At 46.6% G+C, this 15,165-nt stretch overlaps 1 protein-coding gene across 1 annotated transcript in view; it reads left to right on the top strand.

Moving 5' to 3' along the window:
- The first annotated feature begins 3,122 nt into the window (after positions 1-3,122).
- PCYOX1 (prenylcysteine oxidase 1) overlaps positions 3,123-15,165 on the top strand; it is a 14,129-nt gene continuing 2,086 nt past the window's right edge. Inside the window, exons 1-5 of the mRNA XM_017522025.2 lie at positions 3,123-3,312; positions 4,369-4,575; positions 6,707-6,881; positions 14,406-14,617; positions 14,958-15,110. Of these exons, the coding sequence (XP_017377514.1) occupies positions 3,201-3,312; positions 4,369-4,575; positions 6,707-6,881; positions 14,406-14,617; positions 14,958-15,110 (859 nt within the window). The 5' untranslated portion in view covers positions 3,123-3,200. The remainder of the gene's footprint in view (positions 3,313-4,368; positions 4,576-6,706; positions 6,882-14,405; positions 14,618-14,957; positions 15,111-15,165) is intronic.

The raw sequence follows: 15,165 nt of genomic DNA, 5'->3' as shown, positions 1-15,165 counted from the left end.
TTTTTGGAAGTTGGTAGGTAGAGTCTTGCTCTGTGCCCAGGCTGGAATGCAGTGGCGTGACCACTGATCACCTCAGCCTATACCTCCCAGATGCAGGTGATCCTCCTGCCTCATCCTCCGGACTAGCTGGGACTACAGGTGCACACCACCATATCAGGCTGATTTTTTGGTATTTTTTTATAAAGACGAGTTTTGTCATTTTGCTCAGGCTGGGCTTGAATCCCTGGGCTCAAACCATCTGTCCGCCCTTGTCTCCCAAAGTGCTGGGATTACAGACATTTTATACACATCATGCAGCCAAAAGCTTTTCTTTACTAATAATACTAGAACATTAGTTATATACCCAACTTTTTTTTTTTTTTTTTTTTGAGGTGGAGTCTCACGCTGTCCCCCAGCTTGGAGTGCCGTGGCACAACCTTGGCTTACTGCAACCTCTGCCTCCTGGGTTCAAGCAATTATCCTGCTTCAGCCTCCTGACTAACTGGGATTACAGGCATGCACCACCACACCCAGCTAATTTTTTTGTAGTTTTGGTAGAGATGGGTTTTCACCATGTTGGCCAGCCTGGTCACTAACTAATGAGCTCAGGTGATCTGCCTGCCTCAGCCTTTCAAAGTGCTGGGATTACGGGCGTAAGCCACTGTGCCTGGCCCCAACATTTTTTTTTTTTTTTTTTTTTTTTGAGACAGAATCACTCTGTGAGGCTGGAGTACAGTGCATGATCTTGGCTCACTGCAACCTCAGGCTCCCAAGTTCAAGCGGTTCTCCTGCCTCAACCTCCGGAGTAGCTGGGATTACAGGCATACACCACCATGTATTTTCAGTAGAGATGGGGTTTCACCATGTTGGCCAGGCTGGTCTCGAACTCCTGACCTCAAGCAATCAGCCATCCTCAGCCTCCCAGAGTGCTGGGATTACGTGAGCCACTGCACCTGGCCTTTTTTTAATGCATGCATAATGTTCTACAGTATGGTATGTAGGGGAGAAAAAAAGAGTTTTTCCTCTACCCTTCAGAGTTTTTGAGTGAAATAGCCCCTGTAACAAAAGACAGATTAACAAGGAGAAAACAAACAGGGCAAGGCATGGTGGCTCATGCCTGTAATTCCAACACTTTGGGAGGCTGAGGTGGGTGGATCACTTGAGCTCAGGAGTTCCAGAGCAGCCTGGGCAATATGGAAAAAACCATCTCTACAAAAAATGTAAAAATTAGCTAGGTGCGGTGATGCATGCCTGTGGTTCCAGCTACTCTACTCCGGCAGCTGAGGTAGGTGGATCGCTTGAGCCTAGGAGGAAAAGTGCAGTGAGCTGTGATCATGCCACTGCACTTCAGCCTGGGTGATAGAGCAAGACTGTCTCAACATCAATAAATGAATGAAAGAAAAAAAAACAAAAACGAACAGAAATGTAAACATGTGTACCTCATGTATGCAAAAGAGAGACCAGGGAAATAAGCAAATTTCTGAGGTGGATTTCAATTCAGGCTTATACAGCATCCTCAAAAAAGAACAGTATATGTTTAGAGAAGTGTTAAGAGAAGGAAAATGATTTCGAGTCTCTAGGGGTGGCAAATTGTGGGAAGGCAAATAAGTGATAGAAAAAGGCTCATTAATAAAGTTTGCCATGTAGATTCCTGGCTGACAAAGGTTTGTCAAAAGACAAAATTACAACTAATTTAGTTTAAAGATCATAATTAGCCTTTAGTTGTGACTGTAGAGCTGCGCAACACCTCATTTTATAAGATAGAGCGGAGGAGGTTGAGCTGAGCACAGGTTGGCTTTACAGACAGAAAGGGCTGAAGAAAGCAGACACAGAAAAGTGAATTGGTTGAGGTTACTTTCCTTGCAAAGTTTTTTTTTTTTTTTTTTTTTTTTTGAGACGTAGTTTTGCTTTTGTTGCCCAGGCTGGAGTACAATGGTGCGATCTTGGCTCACTGCAACCTCCACCTCCTGGGTTCAAGCGATTCTCCTGCCTCAAGACTCTTGAGTAGCTGGGATTACAGGTGCCTGCCACCATGCCCAGCTTGTGTGTGTGTGTGTGTGTGTGTGTAGTAGAGATGGGATATCACCATGTTGGCCAGGCTGGTCTTGAATCTTGACCTCAGGTGATCCACCTGCCTTGGCCTCCCAAAGTGTTGGGATTACGGGAATGAGCCACGGCGCCCAGCCTCCTTGTAAAGTTCAAAGCAGAGGGGATTTCCTTACCATGCCACCTAAAACTGGTCTGTTCGGGGATTTGGCTATTATTTTTTTCTTTCTCCTGATGTCTTAGAAAGGCAGATAGACAACTTAGTTTTGACTTGGTGATGTGGAACATGAGAAACATGAGTGACTCGATGTTGGGCCTAGTCTAGTGCAGGAGCTCAATCCAAAACAATGGCCTCCTATACATTTTATTTAACAGGTGTAAAATTGTCTTCAGTGATTAACCTTTGTCCTTCCAGGCAGTGCGGGAAGAGGGATACCTTTGCCTTTTAAAATTTATGTTCTGCTTTTAGGCAAATGGGGAAAGGTGGAGAACTTTCCTTGTATCTACATCTTCTCAATTGCCGTTGGCTTGAAAGACTGCTTAGGCCAAGGAGGAATATTTTGGGATGGCACATTCTGGTGTCCTTACGGGTACACTACTTTTATTCATGTCTGTTCCACTCCCTTCACCTTAGACCACCCCATCCGCAGTCTCTCTCATTTTTCTTTTCACCCAGCACCATTTACCCATTCATGGCGTACCCGAAAGTCCTCGGAACAGGGTAATCATTATGTAAGTACTGTTGCCTCTTTGGTCTGTTTCTGGCAGCGATTAGCTGTGTGCATTCTTTGAGAGGGGAGACGGAAGGGACAGAGTGGGCACTAGCGAAGAACTAAGGTGCTTCACTCGAATAGATAGGGAGGAAAGAGGATTGCCGAGGCGAGCCGCAGCCTGTGCCTTCGATGTCTTCTGAAGGAAGGTGGGCTTCGGGGCGGAAGGGTGTACTTAGGGCACTGAGTGGCCCAGGGTGGGGAGCTCCTGGAGGATTGAGGGGACCTGCTGGCCCAGGCGCCTGGGCGGGGCCGGGGGGGGGCGCGTAGGGGCGGGGCGGCCTGGGGGCGGGGCGGGCCGGCCTGGGGGCGGGGTTGGGCGGGGCTAGGCGGAGCGCGCAGCCGCGCAGCGGCGGGAGGACTGCGGGGCTCCAACGGCCGGCTGCAGAGCTCGTGGAGGAGGCCATGGGGCGAGCTGTTGCGGAGCTCGTTTCCTCGCTGCTAGGGCTGTGGCTGCTGCTGTGCAGCTGGGGGTGCCCCGAGGGCGCCGAACTGCGTGCCCCGCCAGATAAGATCGGTAGGCGAGAAGGGGGCGGCGCGGGAGGGCGCTGGAGCGTGCCCCGCACCAGGCGGCTGCTGCGCAGTGTGCCCAGATCCCACAGCTGCGACGCAGGCCAGTAGTGCAGGCCGAACCCGCCGCGCAGGTCGCGCTTCCCCCCATTCACACCTCAGAGCGGCTTTCGGCCCTGCTCGGAATAGGACTGTGCATTCCCAGGCGTGGAGAGGTGCCCATTTGAGGAATGGGCGTGGACGGGGACCGGGGCGGGCAGGCAGGCGGGCGCCCAGCGTACCTGTAGCCCCCGTCTCTTAGGCCTGGGACTCCGGGGAGGCCTAGGTTTCTCTCTCCATCTTTCCTTTGAACACTGACCATGAAGAGTCCAGTGTATCTGGCTCGACCTGGGGCGTCCGGCCAGAGGGCAGGCTCACGAAGACACAGCACAGGGAGGAGTGCAAACGAGCTGACCCTGCCTGCTTCCTTTGGGAGGCTGAACCCCCTTCCCCCATCTCTGCTTTGCTGAGGTCGGCCTGCTCTCAGAGGCCCCTGGCTTGCACAATTTCTCCACCTAGGACTAACACAGCTGCAGAAAGAATCTATTTTCTTTCCAGTGTCAGCAGCCTTGGTTTTTTGCTTCCTGTCTCCCCCCAGCCGCCTTTAAAGTTGTGTTCTTCGGGATCATTAACCTATTTACATTGAATCTAGACACAATAAAGTTAGGCAAAAATGGCAGTCACTTTATTAAAAATGCGTGCTAGAAAGGCCCACCTCTAATGTGCTCGTGAGTTAGGCATCAAGAAGGGTGTATAGTACTGTTGGTTCCTCCATAAATACCTGTGAGAATCTTTGCTTAAAAAAATCGAATTAATGCCGCTGTGTTAATTAATCTACTACTGCTTTTGTCGAGGGGGCAATGTCTGTCCAGAATCAGGGAGTTAGACCTTTACTGCAGATGCCACTCCCCCCACCAAATTGTTGACAATAGCTTTGAGTAACAACCTCCCGTATTGCTTAATGGTCTTTAAAAAACAAAACAACTGGTAAAAGGGGGAAAAAACCTGTTTTCTTCCCTCATAGCGATTATTGGAGCCGGAATTGGTGGCACTTCAGCAGCCTATTACCTGCGGCAGAAATTTGGGAAAGATGTGAAGATTGACCTGTTTGAAAGAGAAGAGGTTGGGGGCCGCCTGGCTACCATGATGGTGCAGGGGCAAGACTATGAGGCAGGAGGTTCTGTCATCCATCCTTTAAATCTGCACATGAAGCGTTTTGTCAAAGACCTGGGTATGTAATTTTGATCTTGGAGCTCACCAGATAACTGTCTGACATCCCTGGATATTTTTATCAGACGGAAAACTGAAACTTCTACCTTGTTAATTGTCTTACAGAGACGCTGGTAAAACTGTTTTCCTCACTTTCTTCTTAGTTGGTACTGCTTTAGTTAGCAGTTCTGCTGTAAGGGGACACTAGTTATCTGTATCTTCAGTTATCTGGAATTACAGCCATGGGGTGGAGGTGGGAATGGCTGCTGTTGTCTGTTTTCTTTTTTTGAGACACAGTTTTACTCTTGTTGCCCAGGCTGTGGTGTGATCTCAGCTCACTGCAACCTCTGCCTCCCAGGTTCAAGTGATTCTCCTGCCTCAGCCTCCTGAGTAGCTGGGATTGCAGGTGCCCACCACCACACCCAGCTAATTTTTGTATTTTCAGTAGAGATGGGGTTTCACCATGTTGGCCAGGCTGGTCTTGAACTCTTGACTTCAGGTGATTCTCCCGCCTCGGCCTCCCAAAGTGCTGGGATTACAGGTGTGAGCCACCATGCCCAGCCTCTGTTGTCTGTTCTTAAACTTCTGGGTTTGTGTTGAAGAATAAGAGAAGGTTTGGAGATAGGCACCTTATTGTGATCATTTTGCAGCTGAGGAAATGAGACCCAGAGAGTTGAAGTGTGTGGCTCAAAGTCACTCACACATGGCCATGGCCGGGCATAGTGACTCATGCCTGTAATCCCGGCACTTTGGGAGGCAGAGGAAGAGGATCACTTGAGCCCAGGAGTTAGAAACCAGTCTGGGCAACATAGCGAGACCCTGTCTTTACTTTTTTTAAATTTTTTTTACTTTTTTTTTTTTTTTTTTAAGATGGGGTTTCACCATGTTGGTCAGGCTGGCCTTGAACTCCTGACCTCAGATGATCCGCCTGCCTTGGCCACCAAAGTGCTTGGATTACAGGCGTGAGCCACCACACCCGGCCCCTGTCTTTACTAAAAATAAAAAATTAACCTGGTGTGGTGGCACAAACCTGTAGTCCCAACTACTTGGGAGGCAGAGGCAGGAGGATCCTATGAGTCAGGGAGATAGAAGCTGCCATGAGCTTTGATTGTGCCACTGCACTGTAGCCTGGGCAACAAAGTGAGACCCTGTCAAACTACCACCAACAAAACAGTCACTCACACAGCTATGGATGCAGACATGTGCATAGAACTTGGGATGTGTAGCTGCTCCCCTGACAGCAGTGGAGCTGGATGGGTCATGGGGACAGTCTGACAGGCCTCTGCAGGCCCTTTTGGCAGGTAGTATTTTGTAACTTTGGCCTCCCTCCAGTTATCTGAAATACCAGTTTTGCAAAAGAGGATTCTCACAGGAATGGAAACACCTTTTTCCCCTCAGCTGCCTTCCACATCCTCTGTGGATGCTGCCTCTGCTTCAGTTTCCTCTACAAGGGCAAAGGTATACCCAGAACAAATCATGCTACAAAGATACCTGTCTGACATCTTTGTTTTTAAATTGAATTCAGTTGGTATTCTGGCTTTTTTCCTTTGACTATTTCCTTTTTTTTTTTTTGAGACAGAGTCTTGCTCCATTGCCAGGCGCCAGGCTGGAGTGCAATGGCGGGATCTCGGCTCACTGCAACCTCCGCCTCCTGGGTTCAAGCATTTCTCCTGCCTCAGCCTCCCTAGTAACTGGGCCTATAGGTGCATGCCACCACGCCTAGCGAATTTTTTTTTTTTTTTGTATTTTTAGTAGGGACGGGGTTTCACCATGCTGGCCAGGATGGTCTCAATTTCTTGACCTTGTGATCTGCCTGCCTCGGCCTCCCAAAGTGCTGGGATTACAGGCGTGAGCCACTGCACCTGGCCTATTTCATTTTTTTAGACTAAAGAATAGCCAGGTAAAAATATATCTACTTTTGATATATTAATATTTGCATGATCATCTGACCCATTGCCAAGCAAATCTACTTTTGGACGGTGTAGTGAAAGTATAGTGTATTACACTGTTCCAAAGATAGAACTCCTCTATGTGACTCCTGAGAACTGAGGGAAGCCCCTGAGAACTGAGGGAAGCCCCACATTCACTCAGATTATGTTCTTTCACTATCAGCAATGACACCACTGACTTAGCTGCCCTTTATGTTTTTGCAGGTCTCTCTACTGTTCAGGCCTCTGGTGGCCTACTGGGGATATATAATGGAGAGACTCTGGTATTTGAGGAGAGCAACTGGTTCATAATTAACATGATTAAATTAGTTTGGCGCTATGGATTTCAGTCCCTTCGTATGCACATGTGGGTAGAGGACGTGTTAGACAAGTTCATGAGGTAATTTTTTTTCCTTCCAATTTAACCAAAGGTCTTTTAATTTAGGTTAAATTAAACTTGATGAACTTTAGGAGTTATAATGTCTTGTAAGCATTTTCTACCTCACTGCAAGGCCTGTTTGTAACATTGTTAGGCAAAATGTTTTGTAGAAACCATGCAGACTGTTTATCTGCTTGGAAATTGAAAGGTTAGTTTATTTTTGCTTCTGAAGTGTATTTTGCATCTGCTTCTTTAGTGTTGCCAGACATTGTTAGATGCCTTGAGTTCTCATGCCAACTTACTCAGGTAAGTACTGTTATTAGCTTCTTCAAACAGATGCAGAAGGGGCGGTGTAGAGGTTTTAAGAGAGTAGGTTCATCTACATAGTAAGTGGTGTAGCTGGAGTTGCCACCCCCAGGCAGTCTGGCTTTAGAGTCTTCACTCTTAATCTCTATGCTGTGCTAGTGTTGTGTAGATGAATGAGATAATGTGTACAAGAGTTGTAGAAGGATCAGAAAACTTAAATGGGCTTTAATAGTGACATGTTTTCAGTGAACCAGCAGCCTTAGTAGAGTAAAAGTTCCATATTCCAAGAATTTACATTCCAGCACTGTCCTGAGTAGTGAGAATTCAGGTGCCTCTTTTTCTTCCTTATGCTTTTCTGTATTTAAACAATTTTTTACGTGTGTATATATGTATCACTTTGGTAATCAGGAAGACTAACATAACATAGCCATTCTAATTTTGAATGGTACAATCTATTTTTTTTTAATCCGTTGGCATGTGCTAGTTTTTTTTTTTTTTTTGAGATGTTATTTCATTCTTGTCGCCCAGGCTGGAGTGTGATGGTGCTATCTTGGCTCACTGAAACCTCTGTCTGCTGAGTTCAGGTGATTCTCCTGCCTCGGACTCCTGAGTAGTTGGGATTGTAGGTGTCCACCACCACACCTGGGTAATTTTTTTTTTTCTGAGATGAAGTCTCGCTCTGTCACCTAGGCTGGAGTGCCAGTGGCGCAATCTTGGCTCACTGCAACCTCCACCTCCTGGGTTCAAGCAGTTCTCCTGCCTCAGCCTCTCAGGTATCTGGGATTACAGGCGTGTGCCACCATGCCTGGCTAATTTTTTTCTTTGTTTGTATTTTTAGTAGAGACGGGGTTTTGCCATGTTGGCCAGGCTAGTCTCAAACTTCTGACCTGAGGTGATCCACTTGCCTCGGCCTCCAAAATTGCTGGGATTTCAGGTGTGAGCCACTGCATCCAGCCAGCATGTGTTAATTTTTATGCTGGTTTACATTTCTAGGTGCTGGAGGCCGGGCGTAATCCCAGCACTTTGGGAGACCGAAGGGGATGGATCACCTGATGTCAGGGGTTCAAGGCCAGCCTGGCCAACATGGCGAAACCCTGTCTCTACTAAAAATACAAAAATTGCCAGGCATGGTGGCTCATGCCTGTAATCCCAGCACTCTGGGAGGTTGAGGCAGGTGGATCACCTGAGGTCAGGAGTTCAAGACCAGCCTGACCAACATGGTGAAACCCCGTCTCAACAACAACAACAACAAACAAAAATTAGCCGAGTGTGGTGGCGGGCACTTGTAGTCCCAGCTACGTGGGAGGCTGAGGCAGGAGAATTGCTTGAACCTGGGAAGCGGAGGTTACAGTGAGCCAAGATTCTGCCACTCCACTCCAGCCTGGGTGACAGAGCAAGATTCCATCTCAAAAAAAAAAAAAGGAAAGAAAAAGGTGCTGGAGAAACTCAGCTTGTAAATTTTCATATTTCATTACTATGACTACTTTAACATAATAAAGTAATTGTTTAAAAGATAAAATGACATGTCATGGCTGGGTGCAGTGTCTCATGGCTGTAATGCCAGCACTTTGGGAGGCTGAGGTGGTGGATCATGAGGTCAGGAGTTCAAGACCAGCCTGGCCGACATGGTGAAAGCCTGTCTCTACTAAAAACAAAAAAAAATTAGCCAGGTGTGGTGCCACATGCATGTAATTCCAGCTATTTGGGAGGCTGAGGCAGGAGAATCGCTTGAACCCAGGAGGTGAGGTTGCAGTGACCCAAGAGTGCACCATTGCACTCTAGCCTGGGCTACAAGAGTGAAACTCCATCTCAAAAACAAAAAAAACGGGCCGGGCGCGGTGGCTCAAGCCTGTAATCCCAGCACTTTGGGAGGCCGAGGCGGGTGGATCCCGAGGTCAAGAGATCGAGACCATCCTGGTCAACACGGTGAAACCCCGTCTCTACTAAAACTACAAAAAATTAGCTGGGCATGGTGGCGCGTGCCTGTAATCCCAGCTACTCAGGAGGCTGAGGCAGGAGAATTGCCTGAACCCAGGAGGCGGAGGTTGCGGTGAGCCGAGATTGCGCCATTGCACTCCAGCCTGGGTAACAAGAGCGAAACTCCGTCCCAAAAAAACAAAAAAAAAAACAAAAACCCACACAAAAAAACATAAAAAATTAGCTGGACATGGTGCTCTACCTGTGGTTCCAGCTACTCAGGAGGCTGAGGTGGGAGGATTGCTTGAGCCTGGGAGTTTAAGGTTATGGTGAACTATGATTGTGCCACTGTACTCCAGCCTGAGCGACAGAGCAAGACACTGTCTCTAAAAAAAAAAAAAAAAAAACAGCGAAAAAGAAAACTAAGAAAAACAGTTGTGAAATACTGCTGGAGTGGTGAAATTGCCACTTCCCTGAGTGGGGAGGCATCTTCCCCTGCCAAAGAGCTCCACTTCCTTTCCCTCAGCAGGAAGCCTTGATTCAGTTCCACTTCCACAGCCAATGTGCTTTCTGTTTCATGTGTACTGCTTAAATATTTTTACTATTACCCTATGTTAGAAATATTCTGGAATGTCACAAAAATCAAGAGTAGAAGTCATAGAGATTACCAAGAGGAACTCGGAACCAGTTCCCCTCCATTTCAGTTGAAGCAGTAGTTCTCAGCCAGGAGTGGTGGCTCATGCTTGTAATCCAGCACTTTGGGAGGCCGAAGTGGGCGGATCACTTGAGGGCAGGAATTTGAGACCAGCCTGGTCAACTTGGTAAAACCCTGTCTCTACTAAAAATAACAAAAATTAGCTGGGCGTGGTAGCTTATGCCTGTAATCCCAGCTACTTGGGAGGCTGAGGCAAGAGAATCACCTGAACCTGGAAGGTAGGGGTTGCAGTGAGCTGGGATCACACCATTGCATGCCTGGATGACAGAGCGAGACTCCATCTCAAAAAAAAAAAAAAAAAAAAAAAAAAAAAAAAAAAAAAAAAAAAAAAAAAAAAGCAGTAGTTCTGAATTCCTGGCCGCACATGGAGGTCTTTTTAAAATACGAATGCTGAGCTCCACCTGAGAGATTTTATTGAAGGGTAGAGGTTTGGGCATTTTTATTTTTATTTTAGAGACAGGGTCTCACTCTGTCATTGTCAGGCTGGAGTGCAGTGGTGCCATCACGGCTCAGCGGGTCTCGCTGTGTTGTCCAGGCTGGTCTCAAACTCCTGGGCTCAAGTGATCCTTCAGCCTTGGCCTCCCAGAGTGCTTGGATTACAGGTGTGAGCTACTGCGTCTGGCCAGCATTGGTAGTTTTAAAAGTACCTCAAGTGAATCTTTTTTTTTTTTTTTGAGACAAAGTCTCACTGTTGCCCAGGCTGGAATATAGTGGTGTGATCTCGGCTCACTGCAACCTGTCTCCTAGGTTCAGGCAATTCTCCTACCTCAGCCTCCTGAGTAACTGGGATTACAGGTGCCTGCTACCACGCCCAGCTAATTTTTGCATTTTTAATAGAGTCGGGGTTTCACCATGTTGGCTAGGTTGGTCTCGCACTCATGACCTCAGGCTATCCACCCATCTCAGCCTCCCAAAGTGCTGGGATTATAGGCGTGAGTCACCACACCCAGCTCAAGTGAATCTTTTTTTTTTTTTTGAGATGGAGTTTCGCTCTTGTTACCCAGGCTGGAGTGCAATGGCGTGATCTCGGCTCACCGCAACCTCCACCTCCTGGGTTCAGGCAATTCTCCTGCCTCAGCCTTCTGAGTAGCTGGGATTACAGGCATGTGCCACTATGCCTAGCTAATTTTTGTATTTTTAGTAGAGACGGGGTTTCACCATGTTGACCAGGATGGTCTCGATCTTTTGACCTTGTGATCCACCCGCCTCAGCCTCCCAAAGTGCTGGGATTACAGGCATGAGCCACTGCGCCCGGCCCTCAAGTGAATCTTAACCTGTATCCAGAGTTGAGAGTTACCTGGTTAAAATATGAAATTGGAGTATATTCTCAGATTTGTCTTTCTTTGGACAGTATAGAAACCTAAAGCCCTTGACCACCTAGCTAACATGGTGAAACCCCGTCTCTACTAAAAATACAAAAAGTTAGCTGGGCGTGTTGGCAGGTGCCTGTAATCCTAGCTACTGGGGGCGTTGAGGCAGGAGAATCTCTTGAATCCTGGAGGCGGAGGGTGCAGTGAGTTGAGATCACACCACTGCACTCCAGCCTGGTGACGGATTGAGACTCTGTCTCTAAAAATAAAAAAAAAAAACCAACAAAAATTAGCCAGGCATGGTGGTGCATATCTGTAATTCTAGCTACTAGGGAGACTGAGGCAGGAGAATTGCTTGAACCCAGGAGACAGAGGTTGCAGTGAGCTCAGATTGCACCATTGCACTCCAGTCTGGGTGACAGAACGAGGCTCTGTCTCAAAAACAAACAAACAAAGTGTGTTGCCATGTTGCCCAAGCTGGTCTAAGTGATCTTCCCACCTTGGCCTCCCAAAGGGTTGGGATTACACGTGTGAGTTACTGTGCCTGCCTTATTTTTAATTTTCTTTTTTTTTTACAGACAGAGTCTTGCTATGTTGCCCAGCCTGGTCTTGAACTCCTGGCTTCAAGGGATCTTCCTGTCTTACTCTGTCACCTAGGCTGGAGTGTGTTGGTGGCTGTTCACAGGTGCAGCCATAGTGTACTACAGCCTTGTGCCCTTGGGCTTAAGTGATCCTCCCACCTCAGCCTCTTGAGTAGCCATGACTACAGGTGCATGCTACCCCACCTGGCTGCTGTTTTTTAGGAGTATTTATTCAATTTTTCATTTATTATTATTATTTTTTTGAGATGGAGTCATCCAGGGTGGAATGCAGTGGTGTGATCTCCTCTGTCTCCTGAGTCAAGCAATTCTCATGCCTCATCCTCCTGAGTAGCTGGGATTACAGGCATGCACCACCATGCCCAGCTAGTGCTTGTATTTTTAGTAGAGACGGGGTTTTCACCATGTTGGCCAGGCTGGTCTCTGACCTCAAGTTATGCCATCCTCCTCAGCCTCCCAAAGTGCTAGGATACAGGTGTGAGCCACCATGTCCAGCAGTAGCATTTATTCTAACGCAACTAGTTGTATCATGAAACAATTGGAGTGCTCTCTGTTTATATTATGTATATTAGTTTCATCTCACCCTCCAGGAGACTTGCTTGAGTGAGGCTGCAGCTCTGGCAGGAGCAGGTGGGGAATATGTTTTTTATAGCATAATTTGTAGCTTATTTAATTGACTGCTATTTTCTCATGTTGAGCATTAGCCAAAGATTACTTCTCTTTGGATATGAGATATCCAGGCTATTCTTTTTATGAAGAATTCAGTCTTTCCATTCTACTTTTTCAGTCTCCTAAAGACTGGAACCCAAATGCTATGGTTGGAAGGCGTTATTTTAGCTTCTCAGTTTTGGCATAGATCTCTAATAAATTTTTCCAATAAAATGTATTTAACATTTTGTACCCTTATACTATGACTATGCTTTCAGTAGATAATATTGAAATCGTTATAGTCTTGTCCCTTGTTCTGTGAAAAATTATAGTTCATTTTGAGAGAAGAAACTTGATGTGAAAGTTCCCATCCCATGATCAGTGATAGGGATCTTTCCTTGGCTCTGAATTTCTTTTCATGTGTTTTTTTTTGAAGATGAGTTTCGCTCTTGTTGCCCAGGCTGGAGTGCAGTGGCGCAATTTTGGCTCACTGCAACCTCTGCCTCCCCAGTTCAAGTGATTCTCCTGCCTCAGCCTCCCAAGTAGCTGGGATTACAGGTGCTCACCACCACGCCCGGCTAATTTTTTGTATTTTTAGTAGAGACGGGGTTTTACGATGTTGGCCAGGCCGGTCTCCAACTCTTGACCACAGATGATTCACCCACTTTGGCCTCCCAAAGTGCTGGGATTATAGGCGTGGAGCCACCATACCCTGCCAATTTCTTATTTTCATGCACTTATCTCTGTGTGTGCCTTATTATCCAAAACTGTAAGCCCCTTAAGGGAATAAAAGATAAGCCCCTTATTATCCTGAACTTAAGCCCCTTTTTCATCTTTGTACCATTTGCAACATGAAAAATTATGTTTGAATTACTGCATGCACTAATTTATGTCAATGTTGTATTAAATCCATAAAATGCAGAGAAATGTCAGGTGACATTTTTCTTTTTGTTTGTGGTCAAGTGATATTTTCTAAAAAAAATAAATGATATAGACCAGGTGTGGTGGTGCATGCCTATAATCCCAGCACTTTGGGAGGCCAAGGCGGGTGGATCACAAGGTCAAGAGATCGAGACCATCCTGGCCAAAATGGTGAAACCCTGTCTCTACTAAAAATACAAAAATTAGCTGGGCATGGTGGCACATGCCTGTAGTCCCAGCTACTTGGGAGGCTGAGGCAGGAGAAACCCTTGAACCTGGGAGGCGGAGGTTGCAGTGAGCCAAGATTGCACCACTGCACTCCAGCCTGCTGACAGAGTGAGACTCCATCTCAAAAAAAAAAAAAAATCATCTAATTAATGAGTGGCATTGGTGCTAAGTTTTAAGAGGCTTTTGGAGATGATGTAACTGTGGACTGAGAAGTCAAGCAAGACATTTCAGAAAAGGTGAGATACAAGTTCTTTTAAGGAAGAATAGATGTTCTATGGTTAGGAATGGGAAGTATATTCAGGTTGGAGGGAGGAGCTTGTGCACTGGTGGGGAGACAACATGTAGGACATATTTAGAGACCAGTGAATGGGTCTGGTCCAGTGAAGACTGTGCATGTGTGGGTGATTGAGGGCAGAGTGGGTAAGTTGTGATTGAGCCTTCTACTTGCCATGTGACCTTTAGACAGAGTCTTTTCTTTCTACTTTTTATTTTTCCTCTTTCTTCTTCTTTATTTTTTTTTTAAGAGACAGAGTCTCACTGTCTGGTCCAGGCTGGAGTGCAGTGGCATGATCACAGTTCCCTGTGGCCTTGAACCCTGGGGCTCAAGCCATCCTCCTGCCTCAGCCTCCCGAGTAGCTGGGACCACAGGCACATGCCACCATGCCCAGTTAATTTTTGTATTTTTGGTAGAGATGGGTTTTTGCCATGTTGGCCAGGCTGGTCTTGAACTCCTGACCTGTGGTGATCCACCCATCTCGGTGTCCAAAGTGTGGGGATTACAGGCATGAGCCACTGCACCCAGCTGTCAGTTTAATTGTTACGATGTCATTTCCCTTCTTTATACATCCCCTTCCCCACATCTTGTTTGGTATTTAATGGACATTTCTCTTCTTTTCCAAAGGATCTACCGCTACCAATCTCATGACTATGCCTTCAGTAGTGTAGAAAAATTACTACATGCTCTAGGAGGAGATGAATTCCTTGGAATGCTTAACCGAACACTTCTTGAAACCTTGCAGAAGGCTGGCTTCTCTGAGAAATTCCTCAATGAAATGATAGCTCCTGTTATGAGGGTCAATTATGGCCAAAGCACAGACATCAATGCCTTTGTGGGTAAGCCAGGGCATGGAACAGTGCTGGACATTAGTTCTCAAAGGGGCTTACCTGATGCTATGGTGGCCCCTGACTTTAGGCCATGGACTGGAGGCTGCCTTTCTCTGTGAACCTCAGACATTGTTAGCAAAATCCTGCATATGTAGATGTGCATTTTTAGGGGGAGAGGGTCTTTAGCTTTCATTAGTTCAGTGATTCTTAATTGGGGGATTTTGCTCCCAAAGACCATTTAGCAATGTCCAGAGACATTTGGAGTAGAACATGTGATTGGGAAGGGAGAGTGGGTAGACAGCCTCTTACAAAGTCAGAAATAAAATATGTTTTTTCCTCCTGTTGACAGGGGCAGTGTCATTGTCCTGTTCTGATTCTGGCCTTTGGGCAGTAGAAGGTGGCAATAAACTTGTTTGCTCAGGGCTCCTGCAGGCATCCAAAAGCAATCTTATATCTGGCTCAGTAATGTACATAGAGGAGAAAACAAAGACCAAACACACAGGTAAGCTTGAATTTCTGTTTTTTTTTTTTTTTTTTTGAGACGGAGTTTCACTCTT

This window comes from Cebus imitator, unplaced genomic scaffold, assembly GCF_001604975.1.
Source record: "Cebus imitator isolate Cc_AM_T3 unplaced genomic scaffold, Cebus_imitator-1.0 Scaffold23, whole genome shotgun sequence".
Classification (NCBI taxonomy): Eukaryota; Metazoa; Chordata; class Mammalia; order Primates; family Cebidae; genus Cebus; species Cebus imitator.
Note: the sequence above shows the minus strand (reverse complement) of the source record. Positions and strands in the feature narration are given on the sequence as shown.